Source organism: Equus caballus, chromosome 17 (assembly GCF_041296265.1).
Source record: "Equus caballus isolate H_3958 breed thoroughbred chromosome 17, TB-T2T, whole genome shotgun sequence".
NCBI classification, from domain to species: Eukaryota; Metazoa; Chordata; class Mammalia; order Perissodactyla; family Equidae; genus Equus; species Equus caballus.
Genome location: NC_091700.1, coordinates 22,594,467 through 22,618,542, shown reverse-complemented (window position 1 = coordinate 22,618,542; position 24,076 = coordinate 22,594,467). Strand labels below are relative to the sequence as shown.

The 24,076-nt window shown below is 35.6% G+C and overlaps 1 protein-coding gene across 4 annotated transcripts in view; it reads right to left on the bottom strand.

The window, feature by feature from the left end:
* Window positions 1–3,183: 3,183 nt before the first annotated feature.
* Window positions 3,184–24,076, bottom strand: part of NUP58 (nucleoporin 58) — a 51,122-nt gene continuing 30,229 nt past the window's right edge. For 2 of the 4 annotated variants that reach the window (XM_070240116.1, XM_023621408.2), the window contains 3 exons: window positions 18,810–18,908; window positions 17,083–17,178; window positions 3,184–3,591 (listed from right to left, as the gene is read on the bottom strand). In XM_070240116.1, coding sequence (XP_070096217.1) covers window positions 3,509–3,591; window positions 17,083–17,178; window positions 18,810–18,908 — 278 coding nt within the window. In that variant the 3' untranslated portion in view covers window positions 3,184–3,508. Of the gene's footprint in view, window positions 3,592–13,601; window positions 15,804–17,082; window positions 17,179–18,809; window positions 18,909–24,076 lie in introns of those variants that run through there. The other 2 variants (XM_023621406.2, XM_023621407.2) reach the window with 1 other exon arrangement.

Here is a 24,076-nt window from a genome sequence, read left to right as displayed (position 1 = left end):
AAACACTAACACGAAAAGGTATCTGCAACCCCATGTTCACTGCAGCATTATTTACAATAGCCAAGACAGGGAAGCAACCTAAGTGTCCATTGATAGATGAAGGGATAAAGGAAATGTGGTATATACACCACAGAATATTATTCAGCCATAAAAAAGGAAATCCCATCATTTGTGACAACATGATGAACCCAGAAGGCATTATGCTAAGTGAAATAAGTCAGACAGAAAAAGACAAATACCATATGATGTCAACTATATGTGGAATCTTAAAAAACAAAACAAAACACCAAACTGATAGATACAGAGAACAGATTGGTTGTTGCCAGAGGTGGGAGGTGGGCAAAAGGAGTGAAGTTGGTCAAAAGGTATAAACTTCCAGTTATAAAATAAATAAGCCATGGGGATGTAATGTACGGTATGGTGACTGCAGACAATTTGAAAGTTGCTAAGACAGCAGATCTTAAAAGTTTTCATCATAAGAAAAAAAATGTATAACTATGTGTAGCGATGGATGCTAACTAGACTTATGTGGTAATCATTTTGCAACATATAAATATCAAATCATTATGTTGTACACCTGAAACTAATATTATGTCATATCTCAATTTAAAAAAACCTATTGCTGGGGCCAGCCCTGTGGCTGAGTGGTTAAGTTCGTGCGCTCTGCTTCGGCGGCTCAGGGTTTCACCAGTTTGGATCCTGGGCACGAACATGGAACCCCTCATTAGGCCACGCTGAGGTGGCGTCCCACATACCACAACTAGAAGGACCCACAACTAAAATATACAACTATGTACTTAGGGGATTTGGGGAGAAAAAGCAGGAAACAAACAAACAAACAAAAAACCCTATTGCTCCTTTCACTTATGATAGTAAAGTCTTCTCATAAGTAAGGTAATATCTCTCAAATTTATCTTCTTTCTGGAATTTATCAGATGCTTTTACATATTTCATGATTTACGATATGCAGCTATATCTTACAGCCAAGTTTTATGCATTCCAAGCTCTACACTCTTTATAAATATTTTAGTTCAACAACCAAAAATAAGGTAAATTTCAGTGTTATTTTTTCCCAAGACCAAAAATATAACTGTTAATTATTTCTGATTTTATTAGTGTTCTCTAAATATTTTTTAAAAAAGATGGGGGTCAGACCATGTCACTCTTCTGTACAAATCCTCCAAAGACTTAGGATGTCAGAGTGACAGCCAGAGTCCTACGCTGGCCTACAAGGCCCTGCACAATCTGATCTCAGTTTGCCTCTCTGATCTCCTCTTCCATTCCTACTCTCCTCCCTCTCTTGACTCCAGCCCTACTGATGCTCTTTGAACGAGCCAATGACTCCTCCTGCCTTGAGACTTTTGCACTGTCTCCTTGACCTCCTTTTGCCCGTGTCTGGCACAGCTCCCTCCATTATCACTTCCAGTCTTTACCCAAACGTCATCTTCTTGGCAAGGCCTTCTCTAGCTACTTTATTTAACATTGTAAGCCCCACCACCAGCGGACTCAATCCCTCTTTCTTCCCTTCCTTCCTTCCTCCCTTCCTTTCCTTTCCTTTCCTCTCTCTCTTCCTTCCTTCCTTCCTTTCTTTCTTTCCATAGCATTTATCATCACCTAACATTCTACATACTTAACTTATTATTGTATATATTGTCTATGTCCCCCCACTAGAACATATGTTCCATGAGGGCTGTAATTTTTTATGTGTTCACTTACCTATTCCAACATTTAGAAAGGTGTCTGGCACATAACAGTTGCTCAACAAATATTTGTTAATTAATAGAATGAACATAGGAATGGTGTAGGCATCCTAAGAATGAATTGCATACGATACAAATGGCCAATAAGCATATGAAAAGATGGTCAAGGTTACTGTTACTAGTCACTAGGGAAATACAAATTGAAACCACAACAAGATACATCTTCATACCCACTAAGATGGCTATAATAAAAAAAGACTGGCAATAACAAAGATACGAAGAAAGTGGAATCCTGATTTATTGCTGGTAAGAATGTAAAATGGTGAGCTACTTTGCAAAAGTTTGGCAGTTCTTCAAAATGTTAAATATAGAGTCACCACGTGACCCAGCAATTCCTATCCTAGGTATATACTTAAGACAATTAAAAACATATGTCCATGGTGCAGCCACTATGGAAAACAGTATGGAGATTTCTCAAAAAGTTAAAAATAGAAATACCTTATGACCCAGCCATCCCACTACTGGGTATCTATCCTAAGAACCTGAAATCAGCAATTCCAAAAGTCCCACACACCCCTATGTTCATTGCAGCATTATTCACAATAGCCAAGTCATGGAACCAACCTAAGTGCCCAGCAACTGATGATTGGATGAAGAAGATATGGTATATATATATACAATGGAATACTACTCAGCCATAAAAAAGGACAAAGTTGTCCCATTCACAACAACATGGATAGACCTTGAGGGTATTATGTTGAGTGAAATAAGCCAGACAGAGAAAGACGAACTCTGTATGACTCCACTCATAGGTGGTAGTTAACATATAGACAAAGAGAATTGATCAGTGGTTACCATGGGAAAGGGGGGGTGAGGGGAGGGCACTAAGGGTGAAGTGGTGTACCTACAACATGACTAATAATGATGTACAACTGTAATTTCACAAGGTTGTTAACTATCATAAGCTTAATTAAAAAAAAATATGTCCACACAAAAATCTGTACATGAATGCTCACAGCAGCATTATTCATAACAGCCAAAAGGTGGAAACAACCCAAATGTCCATCAACTGATGAATGGATAAATAAAATGTATTACATCCACAACTGAATATTATTCAACAACAAAAAGGGATTAAGTATTGATATATCCTACAACACGGATGACCTTTGAAAACATTATGGTAAGTGAAAGAAGCCAGTCACATTTATATGAAATGTCCAGAATAGACAAATATCTCAAAACAGAAAGATTACTGATTCCCTAGGACTTGGTGGGGGGGCGGGGGTGGATGGGAAGTGACTGCTAATGTGTATGGGGTCCTTTTAGGTTGACAAAAATATTCTAAAATTAGATTGTGATATTGCACAACTTTGTGAATACACTAAAAACCCTTGAATGTATACTTCAAATGGGTGAATTGTATAATAAGTAAATTATACCTCAATAAAGGCATTGTTATAAAAAAGAATGAGCTGCATAATTAAAGTTAACAAATATTTAATTCACTCTACTTGGTCATTTGTGTTTTGTGTCAACCTTTCCTACTCCCTCTGTGAATTTTCCACAATTCCTTATACACAGTGAATTAGTGGCCTACTTCTGAATTCCTCTTAAAACACTCTAAGTATCTGGTATATGATCCATTAGATCATCCTTAAACATCAATGGCAAGTTTTCTTTCCTGAATTCTAAATATCTTGACAAAATTCACTCTAAGCCTTATTGTTTTGTTCTTAATAATGAGGTTCATAAAATGATAATCAGAAGTTCCTTGCAAAGTAGATATTTGTTGATTCAATGACTGCTCAGAACTGGATTTTTCTTCCTACTTCATTGGTTTCTGTAACACTGGGTTTTCGAAATCCAGTTAAAACCTGTGGTATGTTGCCTGAGAGAAAAGGAAAAATAGTTTAGACTGTATTATGACAATTATAATAGTTAATATTTATTGCATGCTTAGCTTGCACCAGGCACATATTTAAGCACCTTACATATGTTAATCCATTTTAACCTTCACAATCAACCTGTAAGATAGGTGTTATTATCTCTATTTCACTGATGAGGCACAAAGACGTTAAATAACTCGGCCAAGCTCATACACCTGCTAAGTGGTGGAGTAGAGATTCTGACTCTAGCAGCATGGTTCCAATACATATCCAGAGAAAGGTCAGCAGGTAAGGTTAAGCCTTTTCTCACTACATTAATTACTCAATTCATAGATTTCTATAGAGTCCAATTAGATGCTAAATAGTGAAGATACAAAACCAAATCAAAACACAAACAAGACAGGACTCTTGTTCTGGAATTACACAATCTAATGTGGGAGACAAATGTACCATCAAGTAAGAAAAATATTGATGTGGTAAGCCTCTATCACGAAGTCCAAAGTCTAACCAGAGTGAAGATGTGCCCATAAACTTTGCTGGAGATGTGGAAGGATGAGGAAAGATGGCGCTGAAAGGCTAGCATTTATTCCAGACAAAAGAAACAGCATGTGCAAAAGCGAAGTGGTATGAAAGAACATTGTGTTCTCGGATGGCTTTCTGATGGTGCCAGACGAAGGGGTTGGGAAAAGTAGAGGCCAGGCTATGAGTGGCCTTGCATATTTTGCTAGAGAGTTTGGAATAAAGAGCATCAAAGAGTAGGGGCTTTTCATGATCCTACCTGCATTTTGAGAGGGTAAGTGTAAGAACTACGGATAAGGGCAGAGACAACGAAAGCAGGATACCAGGAGGAGGCTGTTATGACATTTGACACAGAAAAAAAAGCAAATTAAAAACTTAGAATTTATTTCTCTTTCAGGTGTATGATCAACCATATTTGGTCCCAGAACCACGGTTAGTACCATTTAAAGCAGCACTGTCCAACAAATATAATGCGAGTCACATAAGTAATTTTCAATTTTACATGAGCCACATTAAAAAAAATAAAACCACCACGTGAAATTAACTTTTTTATTTAACCCAATATATTATCATTCCAACATAACATCAATATAAAAATATTAATGAAATTTTACATACTTTTTTTAATACTAAGTCTTCAAAATCTGGTATGGATTTTACACCTAAATGTTTCTCAATTTGGATTCTGAATTCGCCTTGGAACTACTTGATCCAGATTTAGATTTCATAAAATTTACATTTGAAAAAGTAGACTCATAAATCCAAGTTGTTCCAAACACACTTAAATATTGCCCAATATTTGAATCAAATGTCAGTTTTTAAATTCAAATTTAAATTGCTTCAAAAGAAATTTAAAAATTCGGTTTCTCAATCACATTAGCCACATTTCAAGGGCTCAGTAGCTGTCTATGGCTAGTGGCTACCATTTCGGACAGCAGAGATAAAAGCACTAATTCTGAACCAAGACAGAACGATTTACCAAACACTCCTGCTTGGCTTATAGGAGGTGTTTACTAAACATGTCTGTTATTATCAGAGAGTAAGGGATTTAAAAAGTGCAGAATCACTAATTCTAATAAAACGTAGTATACAGGAGGAGAAGTAATAAGCGCTCAGCACATTATTGGTCTTGGCTAAGTTATTTAAAAGAACATTGCTCTTTAGACCAAGCCTTTGTTCAGCTTATAATACAAAAGATGTAAACAATGATTGGAAAGAATCATTCTTTGTTATTAATGTACCTACAAAAGAGTAAAACACAAAAAAACAAGTCCCATTATAGAACCGTAAGTCATAAAATAACAGGTCAGGAAACATACACTGCACCTTGAATAATAACGCAAGAAATGTATAAGTAGGGCCCGGACAGCAGGGAAACGGGCTCCCCTGCCCCCTGCTGTCAGCTGTCCCGCACTGCAGAGCTCCAAGTTTGGATTCACTGCATTCAGAGAGATGACTGACTGCCAGAGGCTTTCCACAGCACTGAGAAACCTACTACACAGTGACTACCTTTCCGGTCCTAATGCTCATTTGTGAGCAGAGTAACATCTGTTTGAATAGGGAAGGCCAGAAGTCTGGCTCTATGTGAGTTGGTTTTCCCTACTGTGAAATGCAGAAAATATTTACCCCATCCTACTACACTACCCGTGGCACTAGTGAAAGAGTGCATAGAGGGGACTCCTGTGATGATTAAAGTTGAGGAAGAGAATCAACAAAGCCAGTGTAAAATAGAGTAAGTGATTAAATTGGTGTGGCAGGTAATTCAACAAAGTAATGGGAGAGTAAGAGACAGTAGGGAGTGGTGGGGACTGGGATAAACTGGAGGGTAAATGTCAGCTGTGAAAAAGGCAGCTCCCTAGACCTGTCCAGTGACTTTTAGAAGGAAGAGATTTGGAATTTTATGTAAAATCTGATTTTGAAAAATGAGCATTCTGTGGACTAAACAGGTCAAGCTGCAGACCTCTAGTTTGCAACAAGTGGATATAAAGCTACAGAAATTAAAAACAAAGAGCAACACCAGAAACAGTTGAAGTAAGAGCTAAACTAATTTTAAGTGAAAGCTCAGTGAAGGACAGTTGTTCTGAAGAAAGGATAACACAAACTAGATCATGGACAGAGAGAATAAAATCCCTGGTGGGATCAGAGGCGATTTAGGTCAGTTTACATCCATATCAGGAATAAGATAGATTCAATAGAATATGTCCCCGTAACAACTAAGCAAATGCCCTCTATTTAAACCTATATTTGGATTAGATCTCCTAAAACATAATCCCACTACAAAACTCCTGAAAATGATGGGTACAACTTTTAAAAGCAACTTTTAAACTCACAGCTGAGCTAGAAAGAAAGTAAAGCAAAGTCTTAGAAGCAAAACTGAAGTGAAAGCTGGAGGAAGGGGCGGGGGCCCTGACACTGGAGCCGCCAGTGATCTAGAGGCTTTACAACCCTTCAGAGGACACGCCGAGGCCCAGGCGCCTGGGGCAGTCCATCAGTTGTGCCCCCAGCAAACATTCTCCCCTTCTTCTTCACCAATACAAGTTTCATCTGAGAGCATGACCACCTACCAAAGGACATTTCCCAGCCTCACTTGCAGCTATGTGGCTAGGTGCTGGCCAATGTGATGTGACAGAGTGACATATGCAACTTCTGGATCACATTTTTAAAAGGAAAAGACATGTTCTTCTCTTCACTCTTTCCTTCTTCCCATGAGCTGGAGTGCAAATATATTCCATCATGCAGACAGTGACATTACTCTTGGAATGGCAGAACAACACTATTAGGAGTCTGGGCCTCTGAGCCCACTGAGCACCTCATCAACCCTGGACTGCTACTTGGACCATCATGTGAAAGAGAAATAGACTGTCCTGTGTAAGCCACTGTATTTTGAGATCTCTTAATAAGGCAACTTTGCCTGTATCCTAATATAAGCCATGCAAGGTAAGGAGATCAGAGAACCCTCTAGAGAATAAGGATACCAAAGATCACACTAGGAGTCAAAAGTTTTTCTGTAATGGGTCAGAAGATAGTGATTATTTTAGGCTTAGAGGCCACATGGTCCTTGTCGCAATCACTTAACTCTGCCAATGTAAAGCAGAAGCAGCCATAGATAGTTTGTAAACAAATGGGCACGGCTGTGTATCAATAAAACTTTATTCACAAAAACAGGAAGTGGGCAGACTTTGGCCCATAGGCTATAGTGCCAACTCCTTGTCAAAACTATTACCATGAATGAATGAATGAATGAATGAATGAAAGTCTGACAAAGAGAACTTGCGTATTGTAGCCTTGGGTCTCTGAAGTGAAAGAAAATTCTGCTCTGAGACTTCATTACTTAGAGCTGACTCTCAGAAGAGACTATGGTTTCAATTCACACTACATATGTGGTCCAACAAGTCCTCAGAGTGAGATGTTATTTTAAAGTGGACCTGGGTTGGCAGTGTTCTCAGTTACCTGACAGAAGCAAACGCAAATCCTCTCTGGAGGAGCACATCTTCAGCCTCAAAGAATTCCCAAAGATGAGCTCACAATTAAAAATTACAAAACACACAACGAAAAAGACAAGTCACACTGACCAAAAGTTAGCAGAAAAAACAAATTAAAAAATCAGACGCTATTGACTTTAGATATTGGATTTATCAATGAAAAATATAAAGTAAGTTAGTTGACTAATGCTTAAAGAAAGTGTAAGTAAGGAATAACAGATTATCAAGAAGTGACCAGGTGTACTTTTTAAAGGACTAATTAGAACTTCTGGAAAGGAAAAAATTGAAATTTAAAATTAAATGAGTTTCCAATAAAATTACCATAAAAGGAGTAAAAATTTTAAAGAGGACCTGAAACCACAAAGCCAATGAGAATAAGAAAAGAGGTAAGAGCAAAGAAATTTTAGAAACTTTAGAAACTGGAATGGAAAAGTAACTGACTTAGCAAATCAAGAAAGCTAAATTTTAACCTTATAGAAGGGGAAGCTGAGAAGGAAGCTATTTGTATTTCTCCAAGTAAGAGGTGAAGGTGAGACTCAAAAAAGAATTGACTAAAAGTGTAAAGAAGTGAAAATGATCACTTTGAAATGGAGAGAAAAGTGAGACTGCTGCTTTTGTAACAAACCTTATAGAAACATTTGACTCTTTAAACCGTGTTGTGTAATTTTGATAGAAAACAAGAATTAAAAAATGAAAAATTATGCCATTTTCAAGAGTAATAAATTCGTTGGACTAAGTCATCAATTTGAGGGTCAAAATATTGATATACAAAAATACATAAAATATCTTTAAATTTTTATACGTCATCAAAAATAAGGATGACTTTCAATGACAGTTTCCATTTTATTTATATATAAATGTTATTTTAATTATACCTGTAAACACACACCACCCAATTAGTTTTAGAAAAAAATATACAACTAAGAGCACATAGGCTCAACAGTATATGAGGAGTCCGAAAGTGGTAGTTTTTAGAAACTTAAGAGATTATTTCAAAAGATAAAATCATTACATGTAAAAAAGGCTCAGTCTAGAAGGTCCAGTTAAAAGATAGTTTCAGTTTTCAAAATGGCATCTATATAGTTCACCAAGTAACATGAGAAAAGAACTTGTCACTCATGTTGTTTATCTAAGAGTTGGTGTCCTTCAATCAAGTCCTCACGTCTATGTAGGAGAAAAATATTTTAAAAAGAAATGAAAAAAAATTCATTGGCCATTTTTCTTCTGCTTTCTCACTATATAACAATATAGAAGGCATTAACATTAAATTTGGAAACACCACTGAGCTGAAACTGCTCTCCATTTGATAACCTATTTCAAAAAGATTGCACTGGATGACACCTGGGATATTGGAGTTTGAGTCTTATCATCACTTAGTACTTGCATAAGTTTGGGCAAATTACTTAGCTTCTTCCCTGATCTGTAAAAGATAAATGATCATTCACTTACCTTAATGTTACTGCAATGCTCAAAAGCTTTACGCCTGTCAAAGCGCCCTGTAAAGGGATGTGGAGTGTCCCTTCAGCTCTGCCACTCTCTAATTACAGCCTGACCCTAGCCACCAAGCTGAATCGTTAAAGACATTTCGCACAGTTAAGAAGTTTTAATATAATCAATATAAAAGACTTTATAGCTGTAAAACTTAAAATGTCTTAGTCTCTTTTTTCCTCTCGAGTTCTCACCTATTCCCAGAAGTCATTAAAAAAAGACTAATAAATTTTGGCAACATAAAAAACTAAAATTTCTACACAACAAAAACAAAAAGCCATCAACAGAGGTGAAAAGATTAACTGCTAAACATCTGTAATACATACGACAAATAGTTCAAAAGCAACATGAAATAGGGATAATGACATAATTTTCATTAAAAAAAAGTCACAAGGATCCAAGACCAAAGATTGAAAATTGTTAATTTTTCCAAACTTCCTTAAAGATAAAAAGTGATTACATGCAAAGAACTCTTACAAATAACTAACAAAAAGATGGCCAATACCCACACAAAAGTGTTCAAACTTCCTCATAATTACAGAAATGTCAATAAAACTGGATACTATTTTCACCTATCCTACTAGAATTATTATTTCTAATAGCAAAAAAATAGAAATGATCTAAATATTTACCAAAAGAAACTAGTTAAACAGAATGTGGACATATATGCTATGCAGCTATTTTAAAACATGAAGAAAAACAATATGAATCAAGATGAAAAGAAATTTAGGAACTTCCTTTGCAGAATGGAATATTAGTTGCTTTTTATTTTATTCCCTTTATATTGTGAAAATTTAGGGTTACTTTTAAGTAAATATGTGGTTCTTCAAATTCAAATTGTAAACACTTGATAAAAAATTAATTGTATTCATACTCATTGCTCAAAGCCACCTATTACAAGAACTTTTTGACTCCAAGTCGAATTAGTATCTCTTCTGTGCTCTCAATAGTTTTCTTTGTATTGTTATCCTATCACTTAATAAGAAAGCCCACTATGTTATATTTATTTGTATATACTAAGAGTTAAAAGCCTAGACTCTAGAAAGACTACCTCGGTTTGAATTCCGGCCCATCCATTTACCAGTTGAATGACCATTAAAAGTTATTTAACTTCTCTGTGCCTGTTTTCTCCTTCGTAAAAAAGGAGTAATAGCATCCACCTCATAAAACTGGGGATTAAATGAGCTCATATATGGGAAGCTCTTAAGAGCACGTCCTGGCCTCTACTTAGCACTCAATAAATGTTAGCTAACGTTATTGAACACAGACAATATCCTACCTACATTTATATCCTCCTAAACTCCCAGCAGTGTCTTGCACACAGAAAACATTAATAAATGTTTACTGGATTAAGCTGACTTGCTACAAGGGGATTCAAAGAGTAGCAAGGATGAGAAAAACAAGTTCCCTGCAAGTTTAATCTACTGCCCACTCTTCAGCACTGCAACCTTTGTGAGCCTGGCAGGTTTTTTGTTTTTACTGACAGATTAGGTAGAAAAGAAAAAGTACATTAGATTGAATGAGTGGGAAAAGGCAAAAAACATTCTGAGCCATGACCAATTTTTCCAGTAACCCCTGCTCTTTCCTCTAGCTGCCCCTCTCTTAGCATCTGACGCTTCCTGCCTGTTTCCTGGTCTCCTGAGGCCAGCTGAGTCATCTCTGTATGGCAAGAAAGGATCTAGTCTCACTTCTAAGGAACATATTGTGCTCTTTGGGTTTACAGGAGAGTCAGGCAAGCCTTCCTGGAAAGGCTTTCTTGTTAAACTTCTTACAGTTCCTAAGATTCAAAGAGCCAAAATTACTCCCCTCCCCCCTTCCACGGTGGCAGACGACTCCCAACATTGGGATGCCTGGCTTTTCTCTAGGAATGTCTTCATAGGGCAACAGTGGGGAAAGGTCGGAGATGGTCGCATAAGCCTAGCCCTGGCTTCTTCCTAACACTGTTGACACCCTAGAGAGGATGATTCTCCTCAAGCCACATGGCCCTCTGTACTTACCTTACCTTTCCCTCATCTACAGTCTACTGAAAACTTGCAATCTCCCCGTATAAAGTAGGTAGTCTCATTACCTTCAGCACCTTTGAGAGGTAGCATGGAAATCAGTGTGCTATTCCTGTAGCACAGAAAACCCCGGCTCTGAGACTTAATAGCCACACGACCTTGAGTAAATTGCTTGACCTAAGCCTCAGTTCCTTCATCTACACATTGCCGATTTCTGCTTTATAGGGTAACATTGAGATTAATCAGGCTCAAGTATATAAAGCTCTGAGTGTGGTGCCCAGAACAGACTAAACACTCAGTAAATGGGAGATATGTTGATAGGCCAAGATGACTTTGTGAATGAGACTTAAATTAGGCCCTCCAGCTCAGATTTTCCAGGTCCACGGCTGTGTGCCCCAAGCCATAACCTTCAGTGTGTGCTCTGGAAAGTACAGTGAGCCAGGCTTATTCACAGTGAGACTGCGGCCAACCATGGAGGAAGGGGATGCCAAAGCAAAATACTTGTGATACACCATTCAAACCCAAATATTTTACACAAAAAATCCCGTTACAATACTTCTAAAGGCACTATTCAAATTGCCTTGTTGCAAAAAACACTATTTGAGATGAGTAGGACATTAACTTGGTCTTACTCTATTATCACAAAAGAACAGTTAATCTGCTTTTGTAATAATGTGAATGACCTTGTACCACCTAGAGGATAAAAATGAACTCAGAAATAAAATTGAAATGCTGTTAGGGAAACCAATTAACCAAGGATCTAATAAACACTGTAAAACCTTGCCAACAGAATGAAAGACGTACTAAATGCATACACCATGTTGTACGTATTAAGATGTCAATTCTTCCCAGATCATAATGTATTTTATTTGTATAAAGCCAATCAATATCCCAATAGGATTTTTTTTTAAGAAAAATCAAAATTGACAAAATAGGTACTAAAGCTTATCTTAAAGAGTTAAGTGTCCTAGAATAGCCACTCCACACAAAAACAAAACAACACAAAGAATAAGATCGGGTGGCTTCCCTATCAGGTACCAAAATAAAGCATCCAGCTATAGTGATAAAGCAGTGGGGCATCAGTCCAGGAACAGTAAATCCTTGCAAAGTGTCAGGGGTTCATGCCACCCAAGTGCTTTAAAGTAGAACTGTATTATTAATACAACCACCCCTCTTTATTGTCCCCACTGTTCAGATGATGAAGCTGAGGTCTAGAAAAGTTAAGTAACTTGCCCAAGATCATACGGGTTCAAGGCAACCGTCTGAACCCAGATGATTCCAGGAGCCCAATCTGTCTCACAAGAAAAATATTAATATTCATTATGTAGAAATCATTAAGAAAAAAACTCCTAAATAATCTGGTATAAAAATGAACAATATCACATGCAATTACATTAATATGCAAATGGGAATATATATATTAAAAAGCTCAACTTCACAAGTACTTGTTATTAGGATTGACAATATCTAGAGTTATGGAGAATGCTGGGAAATGGGTACTAATACACACCGTTGAAGTGTAAATTTATACAGCATTTTGGGAAGGCAATCTGACATTAAAACATGCAATTTGTATGCCTTTTCAGCAATTCCTCTTCTAGAATCAATCCCAAAGAAACATCAAACATAAGCATAAAGAGCCATGTACAAGGATATTGACTGCAGCTTTTTCGGGAAACACTAGAAAGAATGTAACTGCCCATCAACAGAGAATTTGCAACTAATCATCGTACATTCAAACAAATCATTGTACATTCCTGCTAGGGGACAGTATGTAAAAAGGAAATCTACATGCACTGACAGGAAAGATGATGATATCACTCAAGGGGGTAAAAAGCAAGTGACAGAATACAGAGATTTCTTAACCCATTTGTTTAAAAAAAAAAAAAGATCTAAGAGACAATGGTAAAATGTGAGAAAATGAGAGAAAAGAAAAAAAGAAAGGAGAATATACATTTGTACACATACGTTGAAAAAGATATTTTTTAAAAGGGTCCTAAAGGATATACACCAACTCATTAGGAGTGGATACTCTAGGGAAGAAAGTGGGATTAGGACCTGGGAGCTGAAGGGGACTGTTACTCAATATTCTTCCATAGTATGAACTAACAAAGAACTTACTATTTGTGTTCAGTCTTTTGTTTTTTTAAAAAAGCCAAATTTAGGGGCCAGCCTGGTAGTGTAGTAGATAGGTTCATGCACTCTGCTTCGGCGGCACAGGGTTCACAGGTGTGGACCCCAGGCATGGACCTACACATTGCTCATCAAGCCACACTGTGGCAGCATCCTACATACAAAACAGAGGAAGACTGGCACAGATACTAGCAGCAACAATCTTCCTCAAGCAAAAGGAGGAAGATTGGCTAACTGATGTTAGTTCAGGGCCAATCTTCCTCACCAAAAAGAAAAAAAAAAAAGCAAAAGACATAAACCAGCGAAAAGAAAACACTAAAAACCAACCAAAGAGAATAAAAGAGCAATAGTAAGAAAATTACATATTAAGAACAACTACTTACACCTATAAAGATTCAAAGCAACTGACACAATAACCTTTATTGTTTACATAATGATAGGCTCTGGACAAAGTGAGGACAATGGAGACAATGACAACAACACATTTAAACTCCTATCACAAATTGATCTGTTACAAATTTCCAGTGGTACAACATATTAAAAAGTAAAATATATAAAGAAAAAAAACCAAGAAATATAAATATTCAGATTTTCGCAGCACAATGCAATGTCCTTTTAATAAAAAGTTTGTTGTAATTGTGTATTTAATTCTGACAGTAATTCAAAACACAAAAATCACACATTTTCCTACCCTTCCCCAAAATCTGGATCTGGGGATTAGAGTATTAGAGAAGTACGCAAAAATAAAAACAACTTTAGTGCTCAGAAACAAAGCATTTTCCTTATTTTAATGCATCAAGGTGCAAAAATTTCAATTCCAAAAAGCCAATCATTGCTATATGCGGATAAATAAAACAGATTTGACAACACTTTTATACTCTAACCCAACTAACATTATACTAAAAATATGTGTGTGTGTGTGTGTGCGTGTGTGTGTGTGTGTGTATGTGTGTGTGTGTGTGTATATATATATATATATATATGCAATACCTATTTTAGAAAAAAAGGTGCCTTGGTGAAAATGATTCTGAAAATAGTCACTTGATGCACATCATGTACAAAACCTTCTATATAAAAAATTAAACTATTTTCAATGAAATTGCATGTTCACATCCCACCTGAAAACTACTTGAAAGATAAACAGGTCTACCTAAAGGTTTCTGTCTGAAATCGTGGCTAAGGCAGTTCTCTCCCCAAGGGCTGTGTCACCCACTTCACATCACTAATACTAATGGAGACAAAGAGCACACAGATGTCACCTGACATGCCTATGTATTGTTACCTGGAGCTCTGTTCACCGTTAAAATGGGATCGTTTACAGTTGCTACAAAGAATACTTTTTACTTAAAATATATTGTTTCTCTATTCCAAATTAAGCACTTACTTAAGACATTAAGAGGCTGATAAGCCACTCCATTTGGTGTCAGTATCAATAGCCCTATAAGAAAGAACTCTGTATTGGAATAGCTAGAAAAGTTTCCACTAAAGTAATAGTGCATCCTTCACCTGCATAGAATCAGTTTGGCTTAATAGCTCTTTGCCCCCAGAACGTCAGTCTGGAGTCAAATATGCTCCTGAAGGTTCACCTTAGATATGAAAAACATCTCATATAGGCAATATGAGGATATATAGGATGGTTAAAATTTTTAAAATCTGTTCAACGAGTCTTACAGCATTCCTCATTTGGAGTAGCTGCTAAACGTTAACGTGGAAACAAAAATGGAAAAGACTAGGGGCAATGAAGTTGAGTCGGTCAAATATTTATGCCAGTAACCGTTTCACTAGGTCTTGAAGCAAATAACTGAAATGATCTGGTACCTCTAGCTCATCATTCTACAAGCACTGAGGATTTGAAGCTTAAAGGGTGAAAACTGGAATACCCTTAGAAAAGGGAAACAGTCTGAGGCAAAAGTTGTAGGTCTGTAAATATATATTTTATATGCACACACAATTGTGTGTATTATTTTGTATATATTTACATATATATTCACAAGATGCCCTGCAGTGTAGTTCAAAAGGCCTTTATCAAGGAACAAACTAATTCTAGTATAGGCCCTAGAGTTCATACCATCTGCATAAGAACAAATGTGCATATATTCACATAATGTAAACCTTATCAACAAAAACATTGCTATTAATACTAAGTTAAATAGTAGGTTTTACCAATCAGTGATGTAATCAGAACATTTCTTACAGTGAAAATCAAAATAACAAAAAATACACAACTAGGTTTCAAATTCACAAGAAAAAAGATGTTTAGCATGGCAAACAAGGAAGAAAGTCCAAATTCCAGAGTAGGGAAAATATCAAAACTGTATAAATCTCCTGGGATGCAATTTAATTACTGCATCAACGTTAGAAAAATAGACTCATAGAACGAACGATGCTGCTATGGATTCTCTCAACACATCAACTCATATGTTTATCTTTTTCCTCTTTTGTTTCCAGCTGGAGGTTTCTTCAACTGAAGGAGTTGTCCTCCTGTTCCAAAACCTGCAGACGCAGGATTGGACACCCCAAATGTCAAACCAGCTGATGCCGTGATGCCAGGATTGCTGAAGTTAAACCCAGATGTACTTGAGCTGCCAAAGCCTTATGTTTAGGGAAGAAAATATTCATATCAGAAGTTAAGTCACAAAAACAAAAATAAAAAGTGGGAATGAAATGTAAATTTCTAGCTGAAAGAACATATAATCTATAAAAATAGCAAATATCTTAGGGCCCTAAATTTCTAACACGGAATTTTACAGGGAAATAATTTAGCTAACAACTCAGTGGCAACTTTAAAGACAGAAGTCTAGTGATCCAGGCCAAAAGAGACAGCTTAGCGCAAATCACTGAAATCTACAGAAAATGGCAAGTCGCCAGGCCCTTTTCTGTGCAGCACACGAGCGAGATGCCTTCCTCCTCAGCCCTCCAGAAACATTTATCAACATGCAGAAGAAAGACTCTCACAACCCTTGCACTCACCTGCAATTCTAAGTCCTCCAAGAAAGCCCCAACTCTCAATTTTCAGGACCATGAACACACCGAAGAGTAGTACCTATTGTTTTGACTTTATAAGAGCACTTGCATAATTAAGATCAAGTACTATTACTGCTTAGTTAACTAATACTAGCATATTTAGATTATAATCTTGACACCACTAAATTCTACTGTTATCTACTCTGTTGGAAGTGCTGATTTTAAATACTACTTAATATTAAACGGAATTTCCTTCAAGTTCTCTCAATTTAAACACAATTTAATCTGTATTATGTCATTATGTTAGACATGATATTTACCCCTAAGCATTGCACGTTAAAACAAGCCATTATTTACAAACATAGAGAAAATGCAAAAGTAGATAGAATTCAGACTTTTCTACTAGAAGAGTCAAAAGATTATACACATTTTAAAAATGAACAAAGAACCCAATTAATCACCATTTCTAGGACTGGTATTCTTAAAGCCAGAAGGACTTATAACTGAAGAACATCTCTTTGGAAGAGAAATCCTTCTTCTGAATGAAGAATGATAAAAACTGGGTTAAAACTTTCACAACGATGGGTTCATTTTTGTAATAATGAAAAAAATTCTTTAACCATGAAACTAGTCTTTGGGTCCAAAAGAATCTGTACATAGTAAGAGAAGATGTAACTACTTATTGTATGAGACTAGTAAGTGTTGTTTGAAGTATTTTTACACACTTGACCTTTAGCTTACAGAGAGATAAAGCTGTGTGCTGAGTTAGGCTTGCATGCTTCATCCCGGGGGGGAGAAACTGAATCAGGGATCTTTTTCAGATAGTGGAAATAACAATACTTATATTTTTAAATTAAATAATTTGCACCTTTAAATTTGCCTGAAATTCAGGCCGAAACACACAAACCTGCACTAAGACTTCCTGAGGGTTTATTTGTTGTTCCAAATCCAAATGTGGAGGCCCCTGTGGTGCTGCATCCAAAACCAGAGCTAGTTCCAAATCCTAGTGGAGGGTAATAGAGAAATACACAACGGTACGTAAAACACAGGTTACAGGACACTGACAAGTCAAACCTAGCATCATCAAAGGTCTAACAATAGTGTTGAAAAACATGGACTTATTAAGGAAATCTGCTGTTTACTCGTTGGCATAAGACTTTAGGAAAAAATAGATTAATTCTGAAATAAAACATTTATATCTAGTTAGAGTAAATTTATGACCCATCAGTAATTCTTAAAGAACAGGGCCATAAAAAACAAGATCATATTAGTATTTTCTCTCCCAAATGGACTGGAAATTTTAGTGACCAAGTATGATTTTAGTCAAACAGACATAAATATATCTACTCAGGGATACTTCATTTTGCCAAAAAAAAAAAAAAAAAAGAAAGGCTGACTAAATTCATAAATAAGCATGACATGCACAACAATTGAAACATGAAGTACCACAAGGTAATTTTACTATGCTTTTTACCAAAACATTTTCACTTAAGAACCTTTACCATTGAAAAACTGTGTAACTAAATAATAGTCAATCATTTAAAATCTACTCAGTAACAGTAGGCTCCTGCCATAGTAGTACCAGCCAATGCAACAATGAGAAATTGGGAGTGGGAGCATCATGTTTTTTCTCTTAATAACACTATAGTCACAATTTAAATAAAGAAATATTTTTCATGAAATCAAGTTCAAGAGGAGATTCTGCTAAGTACTTGAAGACTTGTTTCCACTCTCCTAAAAGTCAAGTGCTCTAAAAATAAAATTCAAATTCTTCTTAGGCTACTCTGCAACACCTTATCAAATATTAAGTTTAATAGTATTATTGCCTGTAACTCTAAGAAATATGATGACAAATTGGATTATACCTCATAGGAATTATGCTGTCTGCCGTAATTCTACTAATTCCTAATAGAGTCTACTATATTAACTAACCACGATAGCTTATAGGTTTCCCCCTCTTACGATGATATATATTAGTGGAAATAAGGAAACCTTATTCATTACATGACAACGCACTTGTCAAAATAGAATCAACTTTCAACTATCCATACCAGAGAAGTGTGAATGCATCTCTATTTAGCATGATGTTTTTGCAGAAGACTTACCTTAAGAGTTAACTTATGAAACTATTAAAATAAACTTAATTGCTTATGTACACAAGTATGCATAAAGGCAAATACACCAAAAGTGCTTAAGAATGGACAGAAATCGAGCTGTTCAATTTAGAATAAAACTATTTCCCCATTTCAAGTGTTCGTTTTCAGAAGATAATGATTAGGAGAATGTACGTCCAGAAGTAGTTTGGACTCCAAATTGATGACCATTAATTTTTTTCAAGTTAATTAAATTTATTAAAACTCAGTAATTTTCAAGTTATTTTAGCATATGCTTTGAAAATATGAACATCCCTACCACTTAATTTTAATACCCTTTAATATTTACTTTTCACAGAAAGTGACATTATTTTTTAAGTTCTAAATCTAATAGAAAGCACTGACTATGTTTGGAGAATCGTTTTTTGCCAAATGGAACCTTAACTTCCAAAATAGTAGTTCCTCTTAGAGAATTTTCACAGGCTGGTATCAATTCCAGTGTATAATAGTCCAATGCAATATTAGAAAAGTTAAAGTGTACCTCCAAGGTTTGAAGAACCTAAGCCACTTGATTGCAAGCCAGTGCCAATACCTGAGCCGAATGGCGTTCCAAAACTAACTCCCAGAGATGGCTGTGGCCCTGGTATAAAAAAAAAATGGGGGGGGAAAAACAAATTTTCCTTACTCTTTCAAGATTAAAGTTTCTTTATGAAATTATTTTTCAAATGAACAGTGATTATTTTTAACAAATTCTATTTGCTAAAATTAGTTTTCAGGATGTCTCCCCAGCCTAATTTATGTCTCAACTGATTTACCTATCAAAAAAACCCTTTTTAAAATTAAGTTGTTCACACTAGACAATTAAGAGGCTTACCACATTGACAGATGAATGTTAGTTTAACCTACTAAATAATTTGAAATCTTTAATGTATTGTAAATTATAGTTCCTTTAGTTTTACTTCTAGAATGATTTTAGATTTCCCCACCTGTTTTCTGATAAAATTAGTTGGTCTAATCAGTAAAGGGTTTCACTTTTTTTCTTTTTAAAACAAGCTCCTTACGTTAGAGTCAAGTCTCAACTGATCAAGAGATTGACGCTAACATGGCAAAACTATCATGTTACTTCATAAGATTAAGTACCCAAAAAACTAGGCATGATTTCTTACATGAAATATAAATGATATATACAGTAAGTGGATAAAAAACAAGACAATGTTTTATTTTATTAAATTTATTGTTCCATTTTAAAGCAAATCAATTACACAGTAACATGACAATTCCAACTTGTTCACAAAAAGTGATAGAGTTCTACTGTTAAGCTCTGCTACATTACACCACTCATCACCTGATTAAATAAGATAGATAATGAACATTTACAAAGGCACCGCTGTGTACCTTGACAGATTCAATACATTCAAGATTTCAATTCAGAAGTTTCTTTCCAACATTTTGGAAAACGCACTCAGATGCAGAATGATTAATCATCCTTTTCCCATTTGTTAACTTTAAAGATTTTGGCTGAGTTTGTTTGGCAAGAATAGCATCAAACTCACTAGCCTCTCTTTTTACCTACTTTTTTTTTTAAACTAAGCAGAATACAAAAATCTAAAAATCTTTCATTTGATAAATAATTTATGAAAATTATTCAATAAATTTCACAGTACAATCTTCAGTCTTGTCTTTTTCAAGCACAGTGATCAGTGCATCTCAAAGTTGAGGGAACTGCCAAAGTAATATACAGATTGAAATTTACACTCTTCAGAGAAATCAAAGCCTTCAAGTTGTTCAATGAAGAATGAGGTTTGTATATTCAAAAGGTAGTGTAAAATTATAAAGCATTAAAAAAAAACAACTGAAGAACTACATTTTGCTACACTGGGACAGAAACTGGACTTTTCAAACAAACTCCTATCCAGAAAATAAAGAACAAGGACTAATAGCAGCCAGAGTTCTTATACTACTATTAAAAAATAAATTAAAAAAGGATTTAAATTTTTACATCCAGTTTGACATCAATTTGAGAATAAAACACCTGCCTAGCAGCTCTTTTGTAAAATGTTACTATAGGAAAAAGAAACTAAGCATATTACTTCCTTATTTCTAGCAAAAATAATATGTAGAAAACACATGTCCAGTTTCTTTAACATTGAGAGACTTAAGTGTCACATGTTAACAGGAGGCACTGCTGGTGGAAGACCCTAAAGAAGACGCACCACAGCCCTCAGCCCTAAGCGTCATAAGAGTTACTCAAATCACAGGCTTTTTGTTGTGTGTGGGTCTGTTTGAGAGCAACTCTAATCATCAATATTCAGGATATAGATAAGAACTCTTAACGATGACAAGACTTTCCATTGCACAACAGGTACATGGTATTTTGAGTTTTCTACCTTCACACAAATTCTGAAGGCAACATCATTTATAAAACTAGTAGGCAAATGTATAACATTTTTTAGTAGTAAAAACTCATGATAAATATCTCCCATGCCAAAGTATTAGCATATATTACACTCTGGCCACTATATAAATTAGTTTCACTATTAGAAAGCAGAATCTAAATCCTTCAGGCAAAAGTTACGCGAACAATTCAAGAAGTCTGTTTCAAAATCTGAATAGTCATTCAATAAGAGGCTCTTAGTTCCATAAATAAAACCAAGTTAATAGTAATATAACCCAATGACTGCCCAAAGTGAAATCTTCATGTAGAGTAACATTTTACAAAAGTTACTGTATAATATATTCACACACAACAAAATCAAGTTTAGCACTGTAATTCATTATTTTCCAGAATAAATTCTACTTTCTTCAAAGCAAAACTGCATTCACAGGAAAAGGACTAAAGTGCTAAAAGTCTTTATAACTTTCAATGATCACTCAAAATACCTAACATAATTAGTATGGTTGTTCCTAAGTCATATTTTAAAAATTATAGTTTTTCTTAAAAAACAAAAAACGCCTTTTCCCCAATTTGAAAAATTTTACTCTTACTGATTTAATGGGGAATGTCCCTTTGGTTATTAAATACAACAAAAATCACAAAGCCACAAGACTAAAATTAAATACTTAAAGTTTTCTATTTAACACTACACTTTAAATGTCCAAACCTACACTAAAAGCTACAAAGTAGAAATTCCTAACAAAATGTCTCAGCTCTCCTTAAAAACAGCAGCTAAATCACATGAGTCTTATTATGTAAACATTAAGAACTTTTTAAAGTGTCAAAACACAACAGCACAACTTAATCCCAGTACCTTAGCTTAAAACAACCTACCCTAAGTTAAAGTAAACTGAAAAGCCTAATGTAAATGTCTTAAGCTTTTTAGAGGCTTCAGAAGCACTGGTGGACAAGTATACTCAAGATCTACCAATGTGTAATTCATCCATGTGTTGATGCTTATTTCATACATAAACAGCCTGCTGGTTTTTCATCAATTTGCTTCAGCCTTCAGAAGCAATAACCATAAGTCACAAAGGCGTAAGCTCTATTACATACTTTTTCATTAAAAAACATTGAAGAAGGAACCAAGCAGTCACTTAAGTCCATACCTCCACCTCCAAGAAAGACTACATAGAAACTACCTTCAGAAGGTAGCAGCCTAAGAAGCTATCTGTTATACACTAATGAAGTCAAGAATCCATATGCAAATAAAAGTAAAACACCTCTGACAACTCAAATCTTGCACAGATCAACAGTGATGCATTAAAAACAGCCCACAAGCTTTATCTAGCTTCATCTACATGGTCTTTAAAATTGGTTACTAGCGCTTAAAAAAAGATTTCATCAAAGTCACAGGACATAAGAAATAAGTCACTGGGTACAAAGCACAATGCAATAAATAGGGACACTTCTGAATGGGCTGTAACTCATAAAATCAGTACGTTTCTAACAGAGCTAAAAAATTCTGCTATAGTGGTGACATGACCAAAATAACTAACATTCTGACTGGGAGAGGCATAATGGAATGGACTATGGAGCCTGGGAGACCTTTAGAGACATAAAAGGAAAAAGAGAAGGCATAATGCAAAACTATTAGTACTACTGTTTAGCTTCTCAGTTCTAAAAATCCATATAACTCAAAACGAAAACACTCTAAGACTGTTTAGGTCGATAAACTACAATTCCTGCCACCTGATTAGAAAGCCCTTATGCGAATAGAGAAAACAACTTCAGGGAACAGAGAAAATAGTTTCCCCAAAGTCTGGCAAAAGTACAGACAAAACTAAAGCATATGAGCAAAAGGCTCCTCAAGATGATTAGTCTAAATTCATCTAATATGCTCCACCACCACAGAGAGCAAAGACCATATCCATACTGTTTATCTTTCTACCCCTGGAGCCAAGCACACGGCAGGCACTCGTATTTATAGAATGAACACATGTTTTCATATGTCCACAAGTCCAAAACGTATGAATGAAAAACCTACAAACCTCTCAAGACTGTCTACATGAGAGTTAAAAAACAAAACAAATGCCCTGACAGCTGGTTTTCCTTCAATTTTAGTTTATACCACAGAATAAAGTTCACTTACAGCATAACATTTTAGATAATGGATCTTTCTCCAGTTTTATTTACTAGAATGGAAATCCCCTGTATAAAGACGACTTAAGCAAACCCATGCTTTATCTGATCTACTTTAGGATTAACATTGGCTCTAAAGAGTAAATTGGTACTCTGGTTGGTTTGATTAGCTGGTTAAATAATCATGAGAACTGATGATCATAATTATGAGATTGACAGGAATCAATTCCATAATCGCTTTATAGTAATCAATCCCATAATGAATGACTTTTTTTCCCTCCATAACTTGAGAATGCAATTCTACACTCCAGCCAGCTAGAGACTACTATATAGTGCTTATGTGAGCCACTATTCACATGGATCCAGCCATGGAATGTGGAGGATTTGGCATAAACCCATCATCAGCCATTTACTGATGGAAAGTCAATTCCGTCATCTCCAAATGTGAAGAACAATGGCTTAAACTGCCAATAGTGAAAACCAGAGAATGGTTCCCTAATAGAGGCAGCCTGAATGCAATCTAGATACGTTTTTTACTTTTTTTTGTACTATAATTTATTATTGGACTATAAAGAAATCTCAGAAAGACACAAGCTGTAGAATAACTAATAAGCATTACTCAAAAATCTATGAATGAGTAAAGAAAGAAATCAACATTCATTAAGACCATATTTTTCTGTTAAACTTCAATCCTGACAAAAAAGGGACTGCAGGATAAAAAGACAAATAATCTCCAAAAGACATAGGACCAAACTAAATATTGCAGAACTAGACCACAAAAATGTTTCTCTCATTAGAAGCGAAATTAAATCAAGGGACTAGTCTGCTTTCCAGTATCTCACCAATTCTTTCTATCACCTGCTCAACTTCCTAGTTCATACTTCTTCATCTGCAATCCAGAGCATCTCAAAACATCTTTTTCCTGCTCTTGCTACTGTTCTGTTCATTTTGAAAAGGTACAAATAATTTTAGAATATACCTTCTTCCAAATTTGGTTAAGAGGGCCTGTACTCTGTTTCCAGTCATTATACACACAAACTGATCTTCAACACACCTTCAGTGAATAAAAACGTACTTCATCCTGAATGTGGGTGCTCTGTAATCACCATGTATGAGGAAACGAGAATGCACCATCTATCAGTGTCATATATGAAAAATGCAGTGTATGGCTGGATTACCTCAGACTTTAAAACAATAAATGATACAATCACGATTTTAGAATCTGTTATTTTTAAGTGTAATTCAGTAGTGAAACACTGTGTTCTAAAGGGCATTTATAGCAATACAGCAAG